This window comes from Centroberyx affinis, unplaced genomic scaffold (genome assembly GCF_046629955.1).
Source record: "Centroberyx affinis isolate AG114_WGS23_722 - 3 ecotype Tasmania unplaced genomic scaffold, CSIRO-AGI_Caff_v1 ptg004932l_1, whole genome shotgun sequence".
NCBI lineage: Eukaryota > Metazoa > Chordata > Actinopteri > Beryciformes > Berycidae > Centroberyx > Centroberyx affinis.
This window is the reverse complement of record NW_027282424.1, coordinates 74270-100680: the sequence shown is the minus strand read 5'-3', so window position 1 is coordinate 100680 and position 26411 is coordinate 74270. Positions and strand designations below refer to the sequence as shown.

Genomic DNA, 26411 nt, shown 5'->3' with positions numbered 1-26411 from the left:
CTAAGATACCATGAGGAAGTCTTGTTGAGTACATAACTATCCCGGGCATCCCAGAGAACCTCCCCAGTAACGAGATGATCAAGTGAAACAGTAGAGAAATGTTTTCATATTGCTCAGCGCAGTGGTGAGGTTGAATGGAAAAGGTGATTTAGGTATATCTCAGAAAAGTTGGGGTAAATTCGGAAAAAGCCAGAGTACAACTGGGGCGTTTGGAGCTACGGCTGTGCTTTGGATGAAGGTAGTGAGAGAAGCAGAAGAATCCTCACTTGATAGGATTTTCCCACAAAACTGTCCGGAATGATAGGAGCAGAGAAACGGAGAGGACATGAGACAGTTCACGGCCAGAGAAGACCACTAACGCAACTGTGCTGGGGACCTAATCCTGGAGGGGAGTGGGAGGGATGAGGAGCTCGAGGATAAGCGATAGGAGCTACTCGGTAAAACCCTCGGGACTGAGAAGCTAAATGGATAGCCGGCGTACCGAGGCCGACGAAGAAGAGGGGGGAAAGTTTGGGCTGCCGTACTAGCTGCCACTGCTATGGATGATGGATCAGTGGGGAGACTTATAAGTGGAGGGATTAAAGGATGAGCCCGTGGTGCTGCGGATGCGAGAAAGTTAACTTGCAGAGATGGCAAAAAAAAACAGGTCGGAAGCTGCGAGCCGAAAAGGAGGGGGGAGGTGAAGAAGGCAAGAAGCTAAGGGGATTTATATTCGGGATGGAGGTGGAGGTGAGGTTGGGGTCGGACCGGCAGCGAGGGCTGCTGTTGGGGGGGGGGGGAGCCGCAGTGGAGAGGTTTGCAGGTGGGATGGAGGAGGTGGAGACGGGAGCCTGATTGGCAGTAGAGGCGGCTGTGGGAAAGGAGAGGAGAGGAGGGGAATGGGAGCAGACGAGGTACTTCCATGGGAAATAGTAGGCTGGCTGCAGAAGATGCAAGCTTTGACATTTCATTTCAAAAACTGATAGTGCTTGTTCTAACATCTGACATAAGCGGCAGCGATGCACAATGACAGTATATTCAGTGCTTTCTGGGATAAGAAGGAACAGTTTTCTCCAAGCTTAGATTTCCTCAATGAGATTAAAGGTGCAGGATATCAAGGCAAGGGAAGATTAAGTTTAATTATTGCCTGGGAAATGGAATGGGTTTGAGGATTGGGTCTTCGTAGACAAAGAGACGAAGGATTGAAGGACTCAACACCACGATCATCTGTTTCCTTGTTGTTGTGTTTTTTTGAGGATATAATGATTTTGTGATGATAGTGATTCCCCCTCCCTAAGGAATACAAAAACAAAAAACCTTGGCACATAAAGTGACACAGGCAGTGAAAGACAAGGAGCAACCGCACAGTCAAAGGAGAGGTTGAAAGAAGCCTCAAAGAATTAACGAACAAAAACGCGATATTGTTTTGCGTTACATAAATATTTGGGCATATGATGCAAAAAAAGGACAGAGATTAGCCGAGATCACAGAGTTATTTCGTTTCATTGAAAGAAGTATCTGACAGCAGATTATAACCGGCCCCAAATCAAGCCCTGTTATTTTGGCTCTTAAGCTCATAATTGTGGTTTTAGATCAGCATGAAAGACACCCATTTATGAGCGGATAGGATTCCAGCGTGCGCACTGCTTCAACAGAACTAGATTGTAGTTTTTCATCTGGGTGAATTCTGACAATCAGCTCTATTTCATTCAGCCATCTGCTAAAGAGATGTCCTCTGTGCCTGCTTACAGGACAGATGTGACCGCAGAAATGGATAAAAGATCTAATGCATGGAAGAGTCTGTTTTTTTTAAGCTAAGGCTCAATCGTTAAAATTTACCTTTTGAACTTTGCCACACTTGGTTGAAAAATTCATAATATTTCATAAAAATGATATGATATAATTTCTTAGCTCAGCGTAGCTCTTAGCTTTTAGCCACGATGAAAATAATTACAATTTACAAGATTTATAATTACAAGGTTCGTTTCAGTGCTGAAAAAGAATATAGAGAAACAATGGTGAACAAGGATCGGATGTGTATATATAGTATTACTAGGAATAGTGTCACACAGAAGAACAGCAATGGAAGAACATATATCACCAGTTGCTTAAGAATTTATCAAAGACACCGTTCCTTCAAAAAATATATTTATATGGGTATTTCACCCAAAGCAATCTCTGTAATTCTGAGCCCAAATTGACCTCATATTCATTAGGACCAGACTGAAATTTACCAACACAAATGAGCTGATGTAACTATCCCATGTCCCGCCAAACTAGGGTGAACCGCTATGAAGAAGCCCGGCACGGATCTTAAAAGGAAAGGGGGGGGGGGGGCGGGACAGAGCAATTATCTCCTCACGGCGGTCACGTGGGCGCCTCCCATCACAGATGTTTTGTTGAACGCGGCCCGTGACACCTCCGGGAGGTTCGGCTAAACGCAAAGTTCTCAAAGGTCCTGGAGCTGTGGTCACAGCGTGAAACTGTGTCAGAGGTGGGGAAAGCAACACCGAGGCTGAGAGAGGGAAGTTGGGGTAATTTATACTGTTAATTTAGTATAAATGACTACTTCCCATTCCTCAGTGTTACGTCTACGAGCCATATGACTGTTTCCCGAACCTCAGTGATGCTGGGAGGCGAAGGTATGAAAAACAAACAACCTTTGATGACTATATTAGTGAGACGCTCACCGAGAGTCCCCTGCCCTTTTTTATCGCAGGCTTGTTCTTTCTTAGCGTAAATCCATCAGGCCCACATCCATGTTCGTTTAGGCCTGGGCTGCTGACCTTTTAGCGGGGCCGAGATAGTGAATGGAGCAGCAGGGCGGCTTATTGAAACCAGCTGGCAGAGGGGAGTCCCCGCAACCAGAGAGTGGCAGTTTGCCGCTTTATTTAATCTGGAGAGGCTCAGGGAGCTGCAGGGCCGTGGCATATTTACTGACCCGGGGGTCAAAATCTATGCTTGGGATCATAACTCTTTTTCATGGGCCTGCTCTTCTCCCATACACAGTTGTCCTGTAAAAGCCTTTGAAGTTGAGATGCGAGGCAACCCAGTTTGGTTTAATGGGAAATCTAATGCAAGGTTGTGCAGAGCTGTCCTTGTAACACGCATTCACTTTTATGGTTTTATTTATTTGGGGGCAACTTAGTGCTGTCTTCTCACTGATCTCTCTCTCTCTCTCTCTCTCTCTCTCTCTCTCTCTCTTACACTCACACACACACACAGACACACACTCACTCCCTTCCTTTAGTAATCTAAATGGATTCTCCTTATGTTCTAGACTGAGGAGTGAGGAGGAGGAGAAGATGGAGATATGATGTTTATTCAAACCACTCAGCAAGACAAAAGATATTCGTTAGGCCTACAAGTCTTCTTTTTCTAAGACCTTGGGAGGCAATTGCTCACTCGTTATTTCCCATAAGAAGCGAGAAGTGATTTCTTGAACTGATGTCACGGTCCCCTGTGGTCCTGAGGTGAACGTGAGCAAACGTTAGTCATGGTGTTGATCCAGCTGACTCTTCATTTCTCATAAGAGAACATTAGGAGCACCGGATGACCCTTCACATATTGCTCAAGATGCACCATGATCCAAAGCATATGGGCCCTAGAAAGAGATGCCGCTCGGCATTCTTGATGTGGTCTCATCAAGCCCTCTCCTCCTCTGATTTGATCTTGAATAGCACAGATTTATAGATGAATTTCCATGGTGTTTGTTTTCTTTCGTAGCTGTCAGAGTAGAGAAGGAAAACACAGAGAGAGGAAACCACCACAGACTGTTGATAAATCACTCTCACCCTTATTCAGCAATCCACCCCCAGTCTGGTGAATTGATTTATTCTGACCAACTTGCTTTTGCCTTCTTTCCTAGGAAGTGTGTAGAGAGCTCTGGTGCCTTAGCAAAAGCAACCGCTGTGTTACCAACAGTATCCCAGCTGCAGAGGGGACTCTGTGCCAGACGGGCAGCATTGAGAAAGGGGTAAGTCATCTTATGTCTCTCAGAGATTCAAACATTGTACACATAGCCATTCGATATCCGGTGCTGTGAAATCATGGCATGTGCACTCAGAGTGCAGCCTCCTCTGTGTGTGACCCAGTGAGCCTTATCCAGTCCTACCTTACTGCCTCTGCTTACATCTATTACAGTCTGGGAAGGGGTACCATTCCCTGTGTCCACTCATGCAGCGGGTGTGCACGGGTGCTAGCACACACACACATACACACACACATGCACACGCACGCCAGGCTTTAGGTCATCAGTCCACTGTCGATGCCGGCCAGGTTAGGGGAGACAGTTTTAACATGGATTACGGCAGCCATTGTCACCGGATGGTCCGAGGTCTAAAAGGGAAGAATAGGAGAGTGTCACGAGCTGTCACCCGTGATTACCATTAGCTCAGTGGAGCCTTTCAGGACCGGGGCCCACGGACGGGGTCCTGGACAACACAGGGGGCCCCAGGTTGAGCCTGGGGGGCTTTGGAACAGCTTTGGAGCAGCTTTAGGAGAGCCAGTGGCATACCCTGTCTGCCCCTGCCGGGGACAGCTTCAAAGGAATATGAATGTCAGCCATTTCTCACCCAGCGTGTAATGGAGAGAGGCCCTGCCAACAGGAGTGGGGAGAGAGAGACAGGGAGAGATTGGGAGAGGGGGGGAGGGGGCAAGGGGATGATGGAATGAGGAGGTGAGAAAGAGAGAGAGATCGACAGAGAGGGCAAAGTGAGGACTGGGAAAGAAAGAGAGAGGGGAGGTAGCAGCAGATTAGAGAAGGGAGGACTGTAGGTGTCAGAACTGGCTGTGTGGTCACATGGACTCAACTTTACCAAGAACATTGAGGTGTTTTCCTCTGTTGTTTGTGGCATATTTGCTTGCCAAGTGAAACATCCTTCTCTCCACCAACACACACACACACACACACACTGGGACAGAATCTGAAAGGTACTACCACATAGCCTGCCTTTTAGGGGCCATGACAGATAAGATATTTCTTCCGAGGTTGTTGTGGAAAGTAGAACTCGCGTCTCCTTGGTGCTGCTCCTCCCCTCCATATCTCCGCCTATCAGTTTCCTCCTATTTCATGATCCCTCTATCCTTCTCCCCATCTCTCTCTCTCTCTCTCTCTCTCTCTCTCTCTCTCTCTCTCTCTCTCTCCCTCTCCCAGTGTTAATCTTGTTTAGACAGTGTCTCAGGACATGACCCGTGCGCAGTGAATGAGTGAGTGCGAGAAAGAGGACAGTGGCCCAACGTAGCCGGCACCTTGACTGTCCCGGTCTCTCTGGGTTCTTAACCTACTGACACAGTTGGAAAGACAAAGGGCTGTCTCTAATCCCTCTTTTCTCTGGCACTCTGGACAGCTTAGCACAAGGCTTTATACACTCCTATAGCCTCTTGGAGCACTGTACAGTACTTCCAATCTGAATTCACCTCACCATGCACTGGAAATAACATTGTAAGAGGGTTTAAGAAAGAAAGAAAAACCCAAAGAGACTCCAAAAACTAGATTTGCGTCAAATTAACTAACAAACAATCAAATAAACAAATTAAGATGATACGCAAGGACACAGTTGAATCGGGTCACAGAAACTAAACAACAACAAAACTGAATTAGGAGTATAACAAGGACAAAATGCACAAACCACAAAAAGTAAGGCAAAAAAAAAAAATAACAGGACTAATGCAGAAAATGAAATTACAGGGTAAGTTGTAGTGTAATAGGGAGTTTAAAGAGAGAAAGAGAGATAGATGGAGAGATGATGTGTGTTGTGTTATTGAAGGAAAACTTGAAATTGAAAGTTCATCTGGCAGAACCAATATAGAAATTGGTTATAGAAATTTTAATTGTTTAGATGTGTAGATTCATTGACAATATGGATATAACTATCCCACTGTTGAGATCCTCTGCATCTTATGGACCACTCTCAGTAAGTATTCTGTCATCTAGGAAGGTGCAGGTTGTTAAAGAATCTTGTTATTGAAGTGTGACCCTGTGAACTCAAATGAAAGTACACTTTACGGGGACAAGGGACGGGATTTTCGTTGTAAGAAATCGTTTAAACCCTACTGCGCAATGACCAAAGTTTCCCTCGTGTGTCCCTCTCTCTCTCTCTCTGTGTTTCTGCTCCTCCCCCGGCCAGTGGTGCTACCAGGGGGAGTGCGTGGCGTTCGGCACCTGGCCCCAGAGCATGGACGGAGGCTGGGGGCCCTGGTCCATGTGGGGGGAGTGCAGCAGGACCTGCGGGGGCGGCGTTTCCTCCTCCATGAGGCACTGTGACAGCCCAGCGTAAGTAGGCAAAGTAAGCCACAGCAAGCTGAACACACACGTTGAAGGTCCCCGCCTACAGGTGTGTGTGTGTGTGTTTGTGTGCGTGTGTGTCTTCTCCAGGTGGAGGTGTAGCCAATTAGACTGTCAGGAGCGAGTTTGTCGTAAAACATTTCCAGGGCAAAAACCGACCCCGGCGCTGGAATTTCAGTGGATATATCTGTCATTACGCCACTCTCTTCCTTTAAGTGAAGGGAGGAGGAGACAAGGGTGAACCAGGGGGAAGCAGAAAAGAAAGGGAGGGAGGGAAGAATGGAAGAAGGGTGAAGGAGAGAAGGCACCGGCATAATGTGGAACACCTGTGTAAGGTGATCGCAGCCCCCTCAGTCCCAGAGTTAGGCATCGGAGCAGAGAGGGGGGAAGCGGGGGGGGGGAACAAGCCAGACCAGCCGCAAACACGTTCATTACACCGGCTGGAACGCCTGTCCCACGGTTTTTTTTGGGTCGGGGTGTGGATTGGGAGTACAGGCTAATGAAGGTGAGAGGAAGGGGACGATGCGATAAGACAAGAAAAAGCAAGCCGTTCGAATTATGGCGTTGCAGTGGAAAGAGGAGTTGAAGAGTAGAAGAGAGAGAGAGAGAAGAGAAAAAAAAAGGAGCGAGAGAGCCAGAGTAGAGAATCGCTCTGAGGTTACAGTCTGAGGAGTAGACTGTAGTCTTCTCTGTCCCAGCTCGAAATGTCATGTCACACTTAAGAGCTCTTAGAGCGGCTTGGATTTCATGAATGAATCATTGGCAAAGTGCCGGCAGACAGGCACACATGTACTAATGCTCAGCAAAGTGCCTTCAGACTGGCAAAGACACACACACACACACACACGCACACACACACACACTTTTTTCTGGCAGTCTAGAGGCCTATTTCTTGACCCTCTGTCACTGCACTAATATCCTTTGCTGCATCCCAAAGCCATTTCAAAGAGTATTTGTATGAACGAATTGTGATTGTAATTTGTGGAACCTGATGTGATCTGTGAGAGGAAAAGACCTTGTCCTCTCGTTTTTTTTTTCAATCTCCCTCTCATTCATTTTTCTCTTGCGTCTCTCAGCCCTTCTGGAGGAGGCAAGTACTGTCTCGGAGAAAGGAAGCGCTACAGATCCTGCAACACCGACGTGAGTTTATATACGGTGGCTTCTTCTTTTTTCTCCGCCTCCCTTATCTTGCTCTTGTCTGCTTGGTATTTGGAGCAAAGTATACAAGCGAGTTGGAAGTTAAACTGCCCTTTCTGATGGATGCCCTGCTCTGGTTTGTAATGGTGGTAGCAGCTTGGAGCAGATAGCGGGTCTGTTGAGGCATTCTGACCTGGGATGGATTTGGCCTGTCACAGCATGACTGGTGATCCTCCTTTTTGCTCCACTCTTCCCCTGCAGAACATGTTATCTTAGGCAAGGCTTTACATGGAGGACACCGGCAAGCAGCATCACACAGCCTTTAAGCTTTCTGGCATGTTTTTCCTCCTGGAACACGGGACAGAGCATGCTAAAAAAAAAAAATGCAGAGATATCCCTGTGGTGAACTTTGGTTAATTTGCTGGTATTTGATGTTTCTTTGCCCTTTATTGTCCCCAGGTTGTTTTGACATTTCAGTTGAGACACTGCGTTGTCAATCACGCTTCTATTTTCCCTGCGCATTTTATGAAAAGCAGTCCGTAGACCTTTTTGAGGTCTGGAGCGTTGCTTTAAACAAATATTTTGCATGGCTGCAAGTTCACAACTCTGTTAAACTATTTCTAGGTGGCCTTTTTTTTTTTCATGAGGCGAAAATTGAGCCAGTTAGGGGCCTGGTGGATATTCGACCGCAATCTTAAAAATAACAGCTGAGAGCAAGCGCCGAGTGTTTTCTTTGGAAAACAAACAACATCCCAAACCACTATTTCATTACAGTGACCACACCTTGTCCAATGAAAATGTGTGTCAGCACGCAGATGCAGGCACACAGACACAGAGACAAATACCCAGTCACACACACACAGATATTACTTGTTATGTTGCATCCCTCCCTCCCTGTTGTTACTGCGTCCTGCAGATGGTTATCGTATTATAAATCAGTTTCCATGAGGATAATGGCTGATGAGAGCCACTGAAGGGGGTCTGTGATGGAAAAGAATCATCTTCTGAGTTGAAGCGGGGCCATAAGGCGCGGACAGATTCAGATATGCAGGTTACATTAGCTCTAAGGAGTCGATGGCAGTCACATTTATATGATTAAAATGTGATTTTAATAAGTTACTGCTTAGGACTACGAGAAGATCTTCTCATAACGCATGTAAGCCTCGTTTGGCCCCATGCTGTCATTTCAACACACAGTTGTAATAATATTATTCAGTCTCTTCTGACTCAATCTGCATGTTTGATGTGCAAGTTTAAAGCTGCCATGTTGGCTAACACTCGCGTGGTAATGAAAGTCGTTCAGCCTCCCCATGGCCCGCTTTGACACGGAACACTTTCAACGTGTGAAATACAGCTTTGACCTGGGCTCACCACGAGTTTTTATTTGTCCTGAGGGAGAGCGTTTCGGGGTTGCCGAGGACCTTCTCACACCAATAACGTGTTTCTTTCCCCCCTTTTCCCCCTTCTTACCGGAGCGATATCCGAGCAGAGAGTGCCATCCCACGTAGGCCTATAGCACCAGACCCAGAACCAGGTCTGCACCAGCCTCCCCTGGACTTCTGGCTCCTCTGGCAGTGTTTATGTTTCTAATTACCCAGCCAGAGAATTGTGCTCTATTATCCATCACAAATCCACACATGAAAACAAAAGCAATCCCTCGCAAACGCAAAACACATTGTTCTCAATTAGGAATTCCAAGAAAGAAGTCTGTGTTTTAGCCTCTGAAAATAAAATGTGACAGCTTGCACAGGGTTTCTGTTTAAATCCAGTTGCTAATAATGTTGTCTGTGCAAATAAAAACTTCCCCTGATAATCAAGTACTAGTTATAACAACTCAGTTACTCACTGTATAATTACACAGTAATAATATGCCAGCAAGCGTCTCAATTTTGAAATACTTCCCGTCTTTGTCTTGCAGGCTTGCCCCGCAGGATCTCGTGATTTCCGGGAGAAACAGTGCGCTGATTTCGACAGCATGCCTTTCCGTGGGAAGTACTACAACTGGAAGCCCTACACTGGTGGTGAGTTCAGAATAATTCGTATGTCCGTTGCTCAATCCCTCCTTTTTTTTATTATGGCCTGTGGACTTTTGATGAGCTTTGAAACCCTCCCAAGCCAAGTCGTCCTTTTTTGCGTCACAAATGACAGCCTGCAGGCCGGCCTGCCTTGTGTACCCAGTTAACACCAACAGCGGGAAGAGATGATGGGTCGAGAATTCCTCAGATTCCTCTAGACTGTGTGTTGTGTTTGATGACCCTCTGGTCTTTTGGATCTGCTGCTCGTCCAACCTGGGAGAGCTGGCATTCTGATAGATCCCATGTCGAGAGTCTCCTAGAGGAAGGACTTGGGTCCATCGGGTCCGTTCTTTGGTCTATTCTGGATCACCGCTATCTGACCATGCCAGAATGGGTGGAGGTGTTGAATACCGTCTATATAGGTCTACCACAGTTACTGGCAGGAGTTTAGGAGTATAGGCCTCGTGCCATTCTCTCCCCGAGTTGCCTTTCTCCTCGATGTCCACAGATCATGGAGTAGATCCGCTTAACTAAAAACACAAACAGCTCAAAGTAAAGTGAACTAGGTCTAGAGAAGGCAGATGTTAAGTTTGTACTCAACATAAGGGTCTCTTTTGTCAAATCCCTTCCCTCCTCACTCACAGCCCTCTGCTGGGCTGTGACCCTCTCATGTCAAACAGCAGATAACCTGCAGTATGTGTGGATGTCAGTGTAATTGTTGCTGGCAGCCTCTGCTGTCTCTGCTGGTGTCAGTGTTACAGTGTTACAGTGACGTCACACTCTGGGTTTAGATCTGAGCGCCGCTAACTCTCCTCCACATGATTATTATTATCAACAATTTGGAAAAGGAGATCCCAGAGCTGGCTGCATGTCATGGGACAAAACTGAACGGTTGAAGGTCTCTACTTATTGTTTATCATTGGCATAAACTTAATTATATTCTGACAGGACAAATACATGTTTACACACCCCTCTCTCTCATGGCTCTTAAACCATACGAATGGATGATGGGAACCGTTAGCGTTTTATCTCTTGTTGTTTGCTTGGGGTCACATCAAAGCCTCGTTAAGAACTTATGTCTAATTAATTTCTCAACTATGGACCCTCTCTGTCTGTGTGTGTGATCCAGGTGGTGTGAAGCCCTGTGCATTGAACTGCTTGGCAGAGGGCTATAACTTCTACACGGAGCGCTCCCCGGCCGTCATCGATGGCACGCGATGCCAGGCCGACTCTCTGGACATCTGCATCAATGGAGAGTGCAAGGTAAGGGAACATCGCTTGGGAGATACACAATATAGTCTATAAACGCAAAAATGCTTAAAAATAATATTTTAAAAAATCCAGATGATCAAATATGGTTATTATATATGGTTTAAATTTCTGAAAATAACTACTTTAAGTACTTTGTGTGATAAAGGTGAAAGAGTTTTATCTGTGGAATTGTTGAGTTTTATCCATATTCAATATATATATTTTTTAAATTCCTGCACTGATATGATATGAAGAGTTTTGCTCTAAAGTTATATATCCAACACTGGAAATGATATCCACCAAAACAGTACTTATATACTACTTATATAAAATGATAGATAACACAAAATGAAGACAAATTCTGGTCGTTTTAAAGGAAAATAAGTAGCTTATGGGGTTGTTTGACAAAATGAACACTGTTACAGACTGAATCCTGTATATTAAGATATTGAATGATGAACTTGAGGTAAAGATTTTTTTCTGTATTTGATATATAGCTTTTTGGAAATTTGGAAAACAACTTTTTGCATGCTGTAACTGGATGCTTTGCACATGTGTGTATTATTTAGTTCTTAACCACCTGCCTTGACAACGTAATGGCAGAGCCAAGAGGATCAATAAAAAGGCTAGAAATTCAGTGATGATGTTTTGGTTTATGCTGTATGATTTGAAATGCAGTCTATAACCTGTCAGTACATCCTTGTAGCTCTCCATACAGTAGCCAAAGAAAGACAAGAAAAAATATGAATGGGGCCCTATTATAGGAATTCAATATTTTGAGATTCATTTAAACGTGATCAAGAATGTTTCATGAAGACGTTGTCAAAGTTTGATTTGGATTGAGTGGTTAAATTTGAAGTTATTGCATTTTAATTTTCATATAGTTTCAGATTAGCTCCACTTAGCACATCAGTTGAGTCGTTTCAATGCTTCCAATCAGGCAGGTTTGCGACATTATATTAGCTGGTACTGTGTGCCTATTAGGATTTCTCTGCATGTGAAAACTCATTCTTCAACTGCAACCAATAAAAACCCTACTACATTACTTGAAAAACATCATAAAATCCATTATTCCCACCCTCACATAACACATTTGAAAACAAATTCATGAGAAATGAATAAAACGCTACACGCCACGACACGAGACTCAGCGGGGTCCTGACATTTGATCTCGTCCCTCACAGTCAAATTATAGCTGAGTCACATATTGCTGGCCTAAGTGTTTCCTCAGTATTTGTGCCAGTTTTTATCTATGAGAGCATAGTTTACTAGATACTGATTGGGTAAACATGACTGCCAAAGCACAGAAATACACCATTCACAGTATAGAACAATCAAGCCTTTGAGTTGCTGGCAGCTGATTGTGAATGAATGACTGGCATTTGTCTTGTTGACTCTTATCAGCGCTCTGCAGCCTTGACCAGGATTGTCTTTTGATAAATACAACAGGAAATTCACATGCCAGATTTACAATTGATTGTTTTGTTTAAATAATGATTAAATGTACGATATAATAGCAAGACAAAATCACTTGTTTATTAATAGGAGTTGGCATTTGATGCTGTCTTTGTTTTATGAGCATAAAAGCATTTGTACAGTGAGATGTGTGCGTGTGTGTATGTGTATGTCTGTGTGTGTGTGTGTGTGTGTGTATGTCTGTGTGTGTGTGTGTGTGTGTGTGTGTGTGCAACTGTTTGAAATAACACTAAAATACTTGCTTTGACACTATCTGACCATTCAAACTGATTCCTGCTTGGCGTGAAAATACAGCGTCTATGCCCGCAACATTACGCTGATTATATATTTATTTTTAAAGTGCGTATTTTACTGGGAATAGAATTCAAAGAGGTGGAATATTCCTACCAAAGGAGCAAGTACAGGTTTATTTCTAGCCTGAATCCAGTGTGTCTTTTTATTCCAGGGGTTTCGCTCTCTGAGTTAACTGCCATACTGTGATAAATCTCTGGAACACCGTCTGCTTGGAGAGCTTTCAGAAACACTCAAACCGCTGTGTTGTGCACATGTGCCGAAGAGGGAGAGAGAGGGAGAGAGGGAGATAGAGAGAGAGGGGGGGGGGGGGATTACAAATAACAGAGAGAGAGGAGAGAGAAAGTGATTGAGAGCAAGAGAGGGAGATCCAAAGAGGGAATAGAAAGGCTGGTGACAACTGTAATTCTCCCAGTTGTATTGCGCAGGGTCACACACACAGCGTTAACACACAGCTGATAAGACTGTGAGCTTAGAGAAGTGGGCTTGATGCATCCTCGTGAAAGTGTGTGAAAAGTCCCACCTATATCAAATGGTGTTGTGCATTCCTCAGTTCCTCAATTCCTTCTCCGGTGCTTTTTTCTCATGTCCCGTTCGCTGAATCTTCCTTGTTGTCCTCGCAGCACGTGGGCTGTGACAACATCCTGGGATCGGACGCCAAGGAGGACCGGTGTCGCGTGTGCGGAGGGGACGGCAGCACCTGCGAAGCCACGGAGGGACTGTTCAACGAGTCTCTGCCCAGAGGAGGTGAGACACACCTGTCCCTTATGGCCCGGGGACGAGAGCGGGCTTCTGACGGCTCTCTCTTCCCCACCGCTGATGAGCTTGGGTGGACCTGGATTAATTCAGTGTGAACGGATGAGCTCCAGAGAGTATACAGCCTGAACCTATTGTGTGTTTTTGGTGTGGCGACCAAACGCGACAAATTCCAAGTCGCTTTCTGGGGGATAACTCTGGAGAAAGTAAAACGCAGGAACTCGCTGTCCTCTTGGCAAAGCAGCTTTTGTCCGACGGCCAGAAGATCCTGAAGCCAGGATAGTCTTTCACTGAAATGTGTATTTTTCAACGATAGAGGATGAGGAATCATGTTTTGGGGTATTTAGAATTATGTTGTCAAAATATAGATCAAAACACAATATCGTCCTATTAATTACATCATCTAGTGAAGGGAGCAGGAGTAGAGATAGGGCTTCATGTTGGCTGTATCCAGAGGTAGTCTATAGAGAGCAAGAGTGAGAGAGACAGAGACAGAGAGAGAAAACATATTTCTCCTTCTATGGTATGGCCAGTAAACCATCTAAAAATACTGTGTGTGTGTGTGTGTGTGTGTGTGTGTGTGTGTGTGTGTATGAGAAGGAGGGAATTGTTTTGTCCTCCTGCGGGATGGCTTTGTCCTTTTTCGGTGATCACGTTTGATACCCCGGAGCTCATTCTATATGTGCGACATATAACCTTCTTGCTCCTGTTGTGTTGCAGAACATGTCATGTGCAACGCAGTATTGAGTGTAACCGAGAAAAATCCCGCCTTAACGACTGCCGGCCTTCTCTTCCAGGCTACATGGAGGTGGTTCAGATACCCAGAGGCTCGGTCCACATTGAAATCAAAGAAGTAGCCATGTCCAAGAACTATATCGGTAAGTGATGGCCTCCAAAATGCTCAAGCCGCCCTCGTAATCGCAATAACAATCAGGGACATGCACGTTTCAAAGTGTTTTGCACGCTTCATTTCTTGACTATCAATTCCCCCCCCCCCTGAGCTGTAATTCACCGCGAAGTGTGAAAAATAATGTCAAGCAATTTGGGACGTCAAGCTGTTTCGTATTATCTGTTCGGTTCTGTGTCCTTGCGTCTTCTTCTCTGCCTTGCCTCTTCTTCTCTGCCTTGCGTCTTCTTCTCTGCCTTGCGTCTTCTTCTCTGCCTTGCGTCTTCTTCTCTGCCTTGCGTCTTCTTCTCTGCCTTGCGTCTTCTGTGCGGAGAGCAAAGCCGAGCGATGCCATCCGCCGGTTTTATTTCCCGTTGCCTGACGCGAAGCCATAAAGCAGCGTTATTTATCGGCTGTCTTATAAAACTCCCTGAATCTAGCACGTGTAATGGCAGTCCTGGCACCGGACTCATCCACTCAGTTCCAGACTAAACAAAAACTATTTGCAACACTGGCAGCGTCAGAATCAAAACAATCAAACAACCGGATTCAATTAGGTTTGCTCTGGGCCCGTCCATTAACACGAGAGAGACATGTGACAGTGTGTTGAATTTATAGCTGATGGCGTTGATGGAAGGCTTAAGTCACACTTTGAAACGGAGCGCTGCATCAGATTTATAGCGCGGTGGTGACAGCTGCTTGGTCCACCAGGATTATGGGGGATATGATGTCTATATATCAAAGTTTAAAGAGTGCAATTTTGGCTATTATACGGACTTGATTCTCCCTCCCAAGCAATTTGTAACTTTGTTATGAATGTCATGTGTGACCCGAGTGATAAAGGGAATATTTTTCTTTCTAACGTTGTGTGAGTCCTCGCTATTTAGGTCAGCATAGTGTGCATTTTTAACGTTCTATTAAGGCGAAATTTAAGCTATCTGTTAAGGTGAGACAATGTGAAACAAGCACAGTCGGCTGATGGCTTTTAGGAGTTCCAATATGCACCTGCTCTGCTTGTGTGAAGACTTGTATAATTTACACTCAGACAGTCCACGTTTGCGTTACTTTTCAGCACAACTTCTGCCAGTGACAGTGCCAATATGTGCTGTTATTATAACAAATGCATATTGGCCACAAACAAATCTCACAGATGTGCTGAAAATGACGCATCATTTTTGAGAGCGCGTTGTAATATATTGAGGACGAGTAAACTGTTGTTCACCTAATCTGCGTAAATGCTGCAGAGGGAATTCTGCAAGCACGAGCCAGGGAGATAGAGTACAGAGTGGTTGGATCATTTCTCCTCAATTTGGCCCCATTTCAACCTGAAGAAAGAGGATATTTTCAGATCTGTTGTGCTTGGAGACCAACCTTTGTTTTGACGACCGGAGAGAATGGTATTCATGAGCTTCGTCCAAGCTTTCACCTGAAGTGTGTGTGTTTTCTTTCTCCTCCTAAGTTAGACGTACGTGTGTGTGTGTGTGTGTGTGTGTGTGTGTGTGTGTCCGTTTGTCGTGTGCGCGTACAGGCGTACGTGTGTGTTTCTGTAAGTGCTGTTCAGTGTCTATTAAGGGATAGAAAGTTGTCAATGACATCAGGGAGCTTGAAGATGATGATGATGAAAATGAATGATGGCGATGACATCACACCAAAGGATTGCCTCCACCTGTTGTCTTAGCTACCGTTCCTGAGTAGTCTGCTTTTCATTTCAGCTGTCAGCTTTTTTAAATGTGTCTGTTGTTTCTGTGATTACCCAGCTTTGAAATCTGAAGGGGATGATTACTATATCAACGGAGCGTGGACCATCGACTGGCCCAGGAAGTTTGACATCGCAGGGACAGCCTTCCACTACAAGAGACCCTCTGATGAGCCAGAGTCCTTAGAGGCTCTGGGAGCGACCACTGAAAACCTGGTTGTCATGGTAATACATAATACATGCACTTTAAAAACCATTGTAGGTGTAAGTGTCACTACTGTCATATTCACGAGGCTTTTCTCTTGCTGTTTGCTGTTACAGTACCTATTTGCTAGTCTGGAAAACCCATAAGCTCTGTGCTGTTTGTGCTGAATGGCTATTGTCTGCCTCAGTCCACATAAACCCAACATCTGGGTGCAAACCTTAGGTGACCCTCAGCCAGTGGTTTGGGGTTAAAAGCTATTTATATGTGGATATTGAAAAGCCTTTTTTGGCTAAGTATAAACACACTGTCACTGGATTTGGCGAGGGCGCGTGTTATTTTACGGGGGCGCGTTCGAGCACGCTGAAGTACAAACGCACGTACATTTTAATGGGTGTCATGACAAGTGTCTCTGTGTGTGTTTGTGTGTGTTTGTGTGCGAGCTCTTGTGTGCGGATGTGAGACAACCGAGCGTTTGCTTGCCATACTACGCAATGGCCCTCGGGACCACAGCGGTTTCTGCCTTGACATGAATGCTGAAAATACCAGACCACACAGCACCACTGGAATAGACAAGCAACTGGCCGCTCCACCACCAGCCATTCCTTTGTGGCTTGAAAAGCAGCGCCCGATTCCCTTGGTCTCGCTCTGCGTCCCATACACTAATACAAACACCACACAGCCACACTGATCCGGACTGTTCAAGCTGCAGTAAAAAAAAAAAAAAAAAAAAGGGCACAAAAATAAACTCTGATTAAAGAATGAATGGATGAAGATTGAAAAAAAGAAAGACTGTTGTTTTAGTCAGCTCCCAAACTCTCTGTTTTCAGATGTCCTTGAAGTGGACTGCAATGAAGGTCAATGTCTCTCCTCACTCCTACAGGTTCTCCTTCAGGAGCAGAACATGGGAATACGCTACAAGTTCAACGTGCCCATCCAGCGCACAGGCAGCGGGGACAACGAGGTGGGCTTCTCCTGGCACCACCTGCCCTGGTCCGAGTGCTCCGCCACCTGTGCCGGAGGTAAGCCGGCGCGCTCTTCCTCTGGAGGAGTCTCGTGCCTGCCTTGATTTTAGCACTAGGACGTTTTTTATGGCCACAGAAACTTGGCTGGGGCACAGAGACTCAGAGACTCTGCCCCACTGATTGAGGCAGCAACCCGCTGATTGGGGGTTTCCCAGTCACATACAAATCTTGTTTTAAATGTTTTTTTAATCACTGGTCAAGTCCCTCGACTGTGTGTTTTAGTTTATAAGCTGAAGGACAATTTTATTCAGTAATTCTCTGAACTTCTGTCAGTTATTATACCTAAGTATGCCAGAGTGTTATTACTTGGAGATTTTAATATTCATGTGTACTTGCCTCTGAGTTCACGAATCGTACCAAATCTTTTAATCATAATCAGTCCAGATGATATCTAAGAACTGCCATAACTCTAGGGTGCTTTTTAGTGTTATTAATGTATTAAGTTATTAATTCTGAGGCCTCCCCCTCCCCTCTAACCCTCCATTTCTTATCTCAAGTCATCGAGAAAATTATTTTCTCACAGCTTCTTGAATTTTAATAACATATTTGAAAAATTCCCATCTGGTTTTTCGCTGCTTCATACTGCTGTCCATCAAATATTTTGTAATTCTTTTAGATCTCAGTGCAGCATTTCATACAGTTGACCACGCAGCTGTACTTGACTGCCTGCGTTTTTGATACAGCACTAGACTGGCTCAGGCTTTTTTCCTCCTCCTCCTCCCAAGTCATAACCTGCGGAGTCCCTCAGGGCTCCTGTCGAGGCCCCATCCGCTTCTCCCTGTACATGCGGCCCCTCGGCCATATTGTCCCGCGGCGTAATGTGTCCCTCCGTTGCTATGCACACGACACCCAGCTGTAACTGCTCCTGAGTCCTTCTGACTGTCAGAATATAATCTCCAGCAGACGGGGTATTTTATCTATAGCTGAGAACCTTGGGATGTTCTTTGACTCCAGTTTAACTTTTGATACAGGTTAGATGGGCCGTGCAGTCGTGCTTTCCGCAGAACTATTAAAAAAATTAAACCACCACTATTCTCCGCTGACTTCGAGAAGGTCATGCATTTATTTGCGTACTTATTTCCTCTCACTTAGATTACTGCCGCTCCGTCTACTCCCGCCTTACCCAAAATGCCTCTGCCACGTCTGCAGCTCGTCCACAAAGCTGCAGCGAGGGTTCTGTCCGGTGTCAAGCGTAGAGACCGTATCACCCCGAGTTTAATCTCCCTGTTAGACTTCGAATCGATTCGAGGATTTGACCGATTACATTTAAAGCACAGCATGGCCTCCAGCCACATTGCTGACCTTTTAACTCCCTACGAGCCAGACAGCACCCTGAGGTGCTCGGTCAGCCCTCTTGTCTGTTCCACAGTCTAGACTGAAGACCAAAGCAGACTGAGCGTTCTCCATTAGAGCTCCTATAACTATGTCAAGCTCAATCAATTCAGTCCTTTAAATCTCTTCTTAAAACCAATTTCTATAAAAAAAAATAGCTTTCTGTAACAATTCTTAGATTCTTAATTCTCTGTTATTTACTATTATTGTCCTGTTTTGGGCATTTTTTGCTCTGTAAAGTGCTTTGTAAGCCGTGTTTTTGAAAGCTGCTATACAAATAAAGTCAGTTATTATTAAAGTTTATTATTCTGTGAGAGAGGAATACTGGATACTCAGTTTAGACCCTCTGGTGAGCTCCAGTGGCCTGTTGCCTTTTGAGAAAGAGCAATCCAAGCATTTTGGTGTTGAATGCCATAACACACTGCGGGTGTTTTAATTCTTTTTGAATATCTCTAACCTTCTCAAATATTCGATATATGTATTTTGTGTGTGTGTGTCATTCTGTAAATCTGCTCCGACCAATAATTCCACAAATGCTGAATAGTGGTGTGGGGAAACCCAGTATCATAATTTGAGATGGGTTTCCAAAATCATTACTTTATAGCTCAAGATTCAGCCTCTAATAAATTCAATATGTATGTTTTCCATATTTTAGCCAGAGTAATGAATATGGTGTAATTTCTATGAATGGGCCGCTCTGTATATCTTCTGGTTTACCAGCGCCGCTTGGGCACACAGCGATTTGGTCGCTATTCCAGAACGCTTGTCCTACAAAGTCAAATATTCAGAGTCTAAAACCGCAGTGAAATGTTGACCATGGCCTCAAGAATGACTAAACCAAACCTTTTAGCCCAAAAGCAATGGGTTTCATGTAACAATAAATAGTGTTTCTTCCCAGTTGTCAAGCGTGGCCTGGAAGGGTTTGTAATATTCTGCAAAAGCATGACTGAATAAGCATGTGGGGTTTTTTTTTTGAGGAAGGACTTTCAAGTCCACAGCAGAGGTTTGCAGCTATTCCTTAGATGGGGAAGCACACATGGCATTCCAGTGTCGTAAACATGCCTTTGTATTGTTGATCCAAATGATCTAATTGTGTCTGCTGTGTGTCTCCTACCGCACTCTGACCGCGCTGCGCTTTAAATCAGGAAAACATAAGAGTTATTTAATCATACACCCATTCAATATAGCTAGGTCAGCTAATCATGAAGTGTTGTTTAATATATCACTGTGGTAATAAAATCTTTGAAAAACACCTTTTGACAGCCTTACAACTGAAGCTCTTTTACCCCATGCTTAGCACTATTCCTGCAAACTATATTTCACTTGCACTAGCACAGATGGGTAGATTTTCTATACTCCAAGCATACACACACACACACACACACACGCACAGACACACACACACATCCATATCTCATTACATCTGCCAGACAAGTCTGGTGTGGGATATGTCCCATGAGGGTCCAGACAGACCCTTTCTGAGATGGTATGGCATACGCACACGCATGCACACACACGCTTACAATCTCACGCACACACACACACACATAAAAACACACACATGTATTCATGCACACACACACACAGTGGGAGGTGTGACACCGATACGGTAGCCCTCACTCTCTCCATTATAAGCCAAAGTAAAGAGCTCTCTGCTCTGTAAAAGTGATTTGCCAAGATATCCTGCAAAGAATAAGGAATTTACACGTCTGGATTTACTACAGGCTGAAAGTGATACCATCTCCGCCCGAACACAGCACTTGACATAAAGGCTGGCTCTGATGTTTCTGAAGTGTTTAACGTGCAAGATCAGCTGAGCTCTATATACTATATGTCCCTGGTTGATGTGTGTGTGTGTTGTATGTCTGTGTCGCTTGTGTCCCGCAGGTTCCCAGAAGCAGGAGGTGGTGTGTAAGAGGCTGGATGATAACTCGGTGGTGCAGAACAGCTACTGCGACCCAGACAGTAAACCTCCAGAGAACCAGAGAGCCTGCAACACTGAGCCTTGCCCCCCGGAGTACGTAACACTGACCCGGCCCCACACTGCCTGCTCTGCAGCTTAGCTTACCCTCCTTGTTCTGGTCTTAATGTAGTCCACACACACAGTTTGGCTCCAGCTTGTTACAGATTCAGAAAATTCATTGTCATTTAGAATTGGACCATCCATGAGACTCTGACATTAGACATTACACATTTTTTTTTTATCATCACAGCTTATTTGTGAACCATTTTAGTGACCTGTGCAAGTATTTACCTTCATCATAATTCACTGCCCTAGAAAGAAAAATCTTCCATAAAAATGAGTCTGACTGGTGATATTAATTTGCCTTCAAGGAGCCCTAGTTGTAAAATGTGTTTTGAAGAAAATACTAAAATAAAATGGCAATGATTTATAACTTCATATGTTAACTATTTTCAGTGTTTGCCTTATGCCAAAACTAAGACCCCCTGAAAATGACCACCTGTGTTTAATTGTATTGGCTAGTTTACTTTACGAACCCTCGAGGGATAATATAATGTATACGGTTGGAATATGTATTTGTGTTCAGTGGCCAAATGTGCTTAGCCTCTCCACTGCAGCTGAGAGCATGGCCAGACAGAGTTCAATCACGTCTGAGACAGCAAATTGGAAAAAGAGGAATTAAATGCATTGGGCTAATGAGTTTCAGGCATCTGCCAATTGTTTGTGTGTGTGTGCTTGTGCAAGTGGGAGATCCTGCAGTTGGATATTGGCCAATCTAATAATCTAAATTTACTGTATAAGTGCTAATGTGTTTTCATACGTTTAGGCCACACTCTTGTGTTTTTTATTTTCACCTCTGCATTCAGTGGATGCAGTCTCTTAGTATCTCATTTGTTGTGATAATTAGCACTTGAAGGCTATTGCAGCGCACGTATGTGTATCGAATTACAGCGAACACATGGCATTTCTGTCCGGTAGGAACACAAACACGCTTTCTGCGGTCTCAGGAAATGCTGTCTGAAGGAGATCATGTAAACATAATTGTTTTAGAATACCCGGGATTTTATGGGCTCAAGTGATGAAAGCTGACACAGATGTTTGAACACATTGTTAATTCTGTATACATTCCATTTTATGATGTAAAGTGGATTGCTGCTGCGATATCTCAGGGGCTAGATGTGTTTGCGAGACTGTTGTCTTGACAGTTTCATGATATTAATTCTGGAGGTCTGGAGGCTGAGTCAAGTTTTTGGAAGTCAGCAACTCAGTGGCCTGGCCTGGCCTTGCCTGGCCTGGCCTTGCCTGGCCTGGCCTGGCCTGGCATGGCATGGCATTAGACGCTAAAGCACGCTCACTCTGCAACACAGTGGTTACAAGTCAGAAGAGTTAATCTGCGTCATTCATGTTTTCATGATGTTTGAGTAAATGCTGGTAGAAGAAGAGAAGAATTCTTGATTGGGTGATGGTGCTGTGTACAATATATTTTCGACATGTGATCAAGTTGGTTTTAGCACAGTCATAATTTTGCATATCATTACAATTCTTTGTCTAGCTATACTAAAAATTAGGTCACTCTTGCAGTATGACATCGTTTCAATGCTATACTTCATAACAGAGTCACTCAAATGTTGCATAATGTATTTTTACATAATACTAACTGACCAACTCGAAGAATGAAGTCACCACAGAGAGCATAACACCGGCACACAGAATAACAGCAGTGACCAAATTCATATGGAGTGTAGGCTGGAGCCCGGTGTTAGCTTTGGTTCTGCTGTACCAAACAGATTCAGCAAATCCGTTTCACGCTTCCAGGTGGTTTATCGGAGACTGGTCGGAGTGTGGGAAGACGTGTGACGGAGGGATGAGGACGAGGACGGTCTTATGCATCAGGAAGATTGGCCCTGCCGAGGAGGAGACGTTGGAGGACACCCACTGTTTGACCCACCGGCCCATCGAGCGAGAGTCCTGCAACAATCAGTCTTGCCCGCCTCAGTGGGTTACTCTGGATTGGTCAGAGGTGAGAGAATATTTCCCTTCTTCCTCTCCTTTAATTCTTCATGGAGTGGCCATAAATTGACACCCCCCCCCCCAATTGCTCTTCCCACTTGTCCTGTGTCCTCAGTGCACTCCTAAATGTGGCCCGGGCTTCAAGCACCGCATCGTCCTGTGCAAGAGCAGCGACCTGACCAAGACCTTCCCCCCCGCCCACTGCCCCAGCCACAACAAGCCCCCGGTCAGGATCCGCTGCAGTCTAGGACGCTGTCCTCCTCCTCGCTGGATCCCTGGGGAATGGGGACAGGTAAGAGTAGTACCTCATTCAAATCATCAACAGAATGGCTATTAAATATTTAAATAAGGCACAATTTCAATGGGCTGGAGCTCAAGAGACTTCCAAATGCAGTATGCAGTATAATCCTTTTAAAGAGATCGATTGAATGCGTAATAGGAAAAAGAAGCAACAGATAGATTCCATGTGTTGGTGAATGGTCAATATAATTTACACTTGGATGATGTCCTGGGGTTCCAAGCAAGCCTGTGACGCGTATGTGTGTGTGTGTGTGTGCGTAGCGCAAGTGTTTGGACAGGCCTGGAGTGTGTGATCAGTGGCAGTAATATCCTCCCGGCTGTTTGAAGTTTATCTCTACCTCAGACAAGGCCTCTCTGTCACTTCCAGGAACACGCTTTTAGAGGAAGACCAAAGGGATAGCGTTCTCAGGCTCACCCCGCGAAGACTTAGTGCACTCAGCAAAGCTGTTGAACACTTTACAGCGCAGTTGGCTCGTGTTGATAAGGGAATGCCAAAAACTGTGCGTCAGAGAAAGTTATATCTATAAAAAAGTATGACATGTTATTTTGTGCAATTCATGATAAGTTAGTGTAAAGGGGAATTCTAAACAGTGTGCACTCTGATGTTTAGAGGAGGATGGTGCAGCGGAGCGTTTGGTCGCCATGCCTACACGCTGATGCCTGGTGTTCTGATTAGACGGGGGGGGGGGGCTTGAGGTGATGTCATGGTAAGGTTCCAGGCGGCTCTGGTGTTGTCGAGGTCAGGAGTCAGAGGCTAAGAGTCAGGCAGTCTAGGTCACGGCTCTCTGCTGGCCTCTTCTCATAACGGCCACATGTGCGCTCGCCCGCAAACATCAATACACGGTGCTTACAAGTCTATCAGTGCCAATAACCCTCATAAGCGAAGCAGACCCGAGTGATAACCCCGGCGCTGTCCATCAAAGAGAGAGGGGCCCTGCCAAGGTTAATGCCTCACGGAGCACAGCTGTGGTCTGCTCTTACACAGCACTTTCTCATGCACCGGAGAGGTGTTTGTAACTCTCTCTCTCTCCCCCCCCCCCCCCCCCCTCCCCCACCTCTGTCTGTTTTTTTGGCCGTAATTACAAGCTTCGCCCTCTCTGCTCCTGTCCCTCACTGGCCGGCTCCCTAAGCGTCAGAAAGGGGAGATTGTTTGCCAGCTAGCGAGTCCCTGGTCTCCCAAGGCCAAAAGGTCACTGGTTCAAATCCCACTTAAGTCCCGCCATTGACGTACACCATCTGTCATGGCCGGCAGCGGGCCCTAATAAAGGCTCTCTAATTGGGAAGGGATGACATGCGGGCCCACTGATCTGAGGCTTCCATAGAGGCTCATTGAAGGTGACGGAAAGCCTGGTAGCTCTCTGGTCAACGGGGGCAGCTATTTGTCGACGGCTGGGTTCGCGTCACACACAGCGGTGGCTGACAGGTGTGTTGTGTCTTAGTGCTTCCAAAGTAAGCTTACTTATGGCCGCACAGATATCTAGTTCATTCACGGCTATTGTTTTGCTCGGTGTAAGCAGAACACTTGATTAGTTGGTTATTTGTAAGCGTTTGTATGTAACAGTATGAGCTGTGCTGGGAGAACATCCATCCAAAAGACAGAAGACTGAAGAGAACTGTTGTCTTGGCCTCGTAATTTCATTTGAAGTGATCTACTTTAGCCTCTTGCAGTGCACTAGTATAGCTCAGCTGCTAGTCAGACTGTCATGAAAGAATTAGAATGAAATTCCTCAGGCCAAACGGGTCAACCAGAGCCAAACAAGAGGCAATTTTCTGTCAAAATGTCTGTCTGTTTCTTTTTACTCTCTCCTTTTTTTATTGGTTTGTTTTTTTTTGTACGGAGAAAAACTTAGTGCCCTCTTCACAGAGCAACAGCAGATCTGGTAACTCTAATTAGAAGTCTGAGTCTCGGCCATGTCAACTTAACTCACTCCGCACTAACTGCTAGATAAGCTAGCTGGGAAACACGGTCACTGACAGCCAGTCGGTCTAATCAGTTCACGAAGAAAGGGCGAGAGGCGAAGGTGACTCTAGCGGGCCATGTCCGCTCCCTGCCTCTGTGCCTGCTGATTGGTTGATTGGATCAGGCAGTGCAGTGTATTTGGAGGGATTACTCAGAATGGCTAGTGTGTCTGTTTAGGGGCAAAAGGGACACTCTGCCCACCACTCAGGGTCACAGAGGAGAGACACTCCTCATGCACTAAATATCTTTCCCATGAATAATGTTTTGTTCCGATGTCTCCTGTCCCAGTGTTCGGCGCAGTGCGGTCTGGGCCAGCAGATGCGGACGGTGCAGTGTCTGTCTTACACGGGTCAGCCATCCAATGAGTGTGCAGAGTCCCTCCGGCCCACCACCATGCAGCAGTGCGAGAGCAAGTGTGACGCTACGCCCATCTCCAATGGCGACGGTGAGATGACAACACGTACACACACACACACACACACTTGTCTGCCGTCACATTTTAATAGCGTTGGCTCGGCTTGTCTGCGTGACAAGTTGGCTACTTGCAGTTTTCATCACACTCCTGCAGAAACAGGTTTGAGACTAGACAGGTTTCTACAAACTACAAACACTACAAACTTATAGCTTATTACTTCAAAATGCAGAGGCAGATGTTATAATGTGAATACGCATTGTCTGTGCATTGGTTTCACACAAAGCAGCAATTGAAAAGGTTATAAACTGTCTCTATCTTCATCTTCACTCTTCTACTATGACCTAAACATGCTTGGATGACACACTCCCCTAAACTGTGCCAGCTACATTAATCTTTCCAGTGAAGTTGGCGCTCGGTCAAAGCGAAACAGCTCAACCCTCCATATACACTTACACATGATGGATGGCTATTCAGATGCATGGGGAAGGGCCTTTCGATTAGCCTGAATGGAAAACGTGAGCAGCGTTTACAGGCTGGCTAATGGGATTAGCTGTAGGCTAATTGTTCCTTTACGGACAGCAGTGAGGCAACGTCTCGTTTCATTTGGCTCTGTGAAGGCAGGGGCCAAAGCCTAATAAGGGAAGACACTCCGATCGTGATAAGGCACTTAGAGTACTGCCTGTCCAGCAAGCAGTTTGTGTGTGTGTGTGTGTGTGTGTGTGTGCGTGTGTGTATCGTAGGGATGGCAGGCAGCCCGGTTAGTGAATGAGGCCAGGATCTGTCTCAGTCTTAGTCTCTGCGTCCAAGTATAGTTGCAGAGTATTACTCTGCTGAAGCCTGAGGGAGCTTCATCAGCCCTGGTATAACAGGTCACCTATCAAAAGGAGAGACCCACTGCATTTACTGCAGTGTAGCCATTAGGTATAGTGGTATTAGGTAGGTATTAGGTATAGTAGTAGTTGTTATTATTAGTCATTCAGGAAATTCTTTTGAAAGTGTATTAAAACTGCTCCCTTGTATGCTTGTGTTGCATCATCTGTCTTTAACTAAACCCTCTGTCTCTTCTGTCTCTCCCCCTCTCTCTCCCCAGAATGCAAAGATGTAAACAAAGTGGCCTACTGCCCACTGGTACTGAAGTTCAAGTTCTGCAGCCGTGCGTACTTCAGACAGATGTGCTGCAAGACGTGCCAGGGACACTGACCCTCGGAGTGCGAGAGAGAGAGAGAGAGACGCAGCAAGGGGAGACGGAGAGAACGATGGAGGGAGGCTGAGACGGCACTGAAAGGGAGAGAAAAAAAAGCAGGGAAGACCTAAAGACTCTGGACCAGTGGAAGAGAGACAAACAGAGAAACACTGGGGGAAGAGAAGAGAGAAGTAAGGATTGTACCTGTCTCACACCTGCTCCTCCTGCCCTCCATCATGGTGGAATCC

General features: G+C 45.4%; 1 protein-coding gene across 1 annotated transcript in view; it reads left to right on the top strand.

The window, feature by feature from the left end:
- Window positions 1-26180, top strand: part of adamts6 (ADAM metallopeptidase with thrombospondin type 1 motif, 6) — a 45543-nt gene extending 19363 nt beyond the window's left edge. Inside the window, exons 11-24 of the mRNA XM_071545500.1 lie at window positions 3848-3955; window positions 6108-6253; window positions 7342-7405; window positions 9321-9423; window positions 10547-10680; window positions 13059-13182; window positions 13989-14069; window positions 15835-15998; window positions 16859-16997; window positions 20220-20349; window positions 22111-22315; window positions 22421-22597; window positions 24854-25010; window positions 26071-26180. Of these exons, the coding sequence (XP_071401601.1) occupies window positions 3848-3955; window positions 6108-6253; window positions 7342-7405; window positions 9321-9423; window positions 10547-10680; window positions 13059-13182; window positions 13989-14069; window positions 15835-15998; window positions 16859-16997; window positions 20220-20349; window positions 22111-22315; window positions 22421-22597; window positions 24854-25010; window positions 26071-26180 (1842 nt within the window). The remainder of the gene's footprint in view (window positions 1-3847; window positions 3956-6107; window positions 6254-7341; window positions 7406-9320; window positions 9424-10546; window positions 10681-13058; window positions 13183-13988; window positions 14070-15834; window positions 15999-16858; window positions 16998-20219; window positions 20350-22110; window positions 22316-22420; window positions 22598-24853; window positions 25011-26070) is intronic.
- The last annotated feature ends 231 nt before the right edge of the window (window positions 26181-26411 follow it).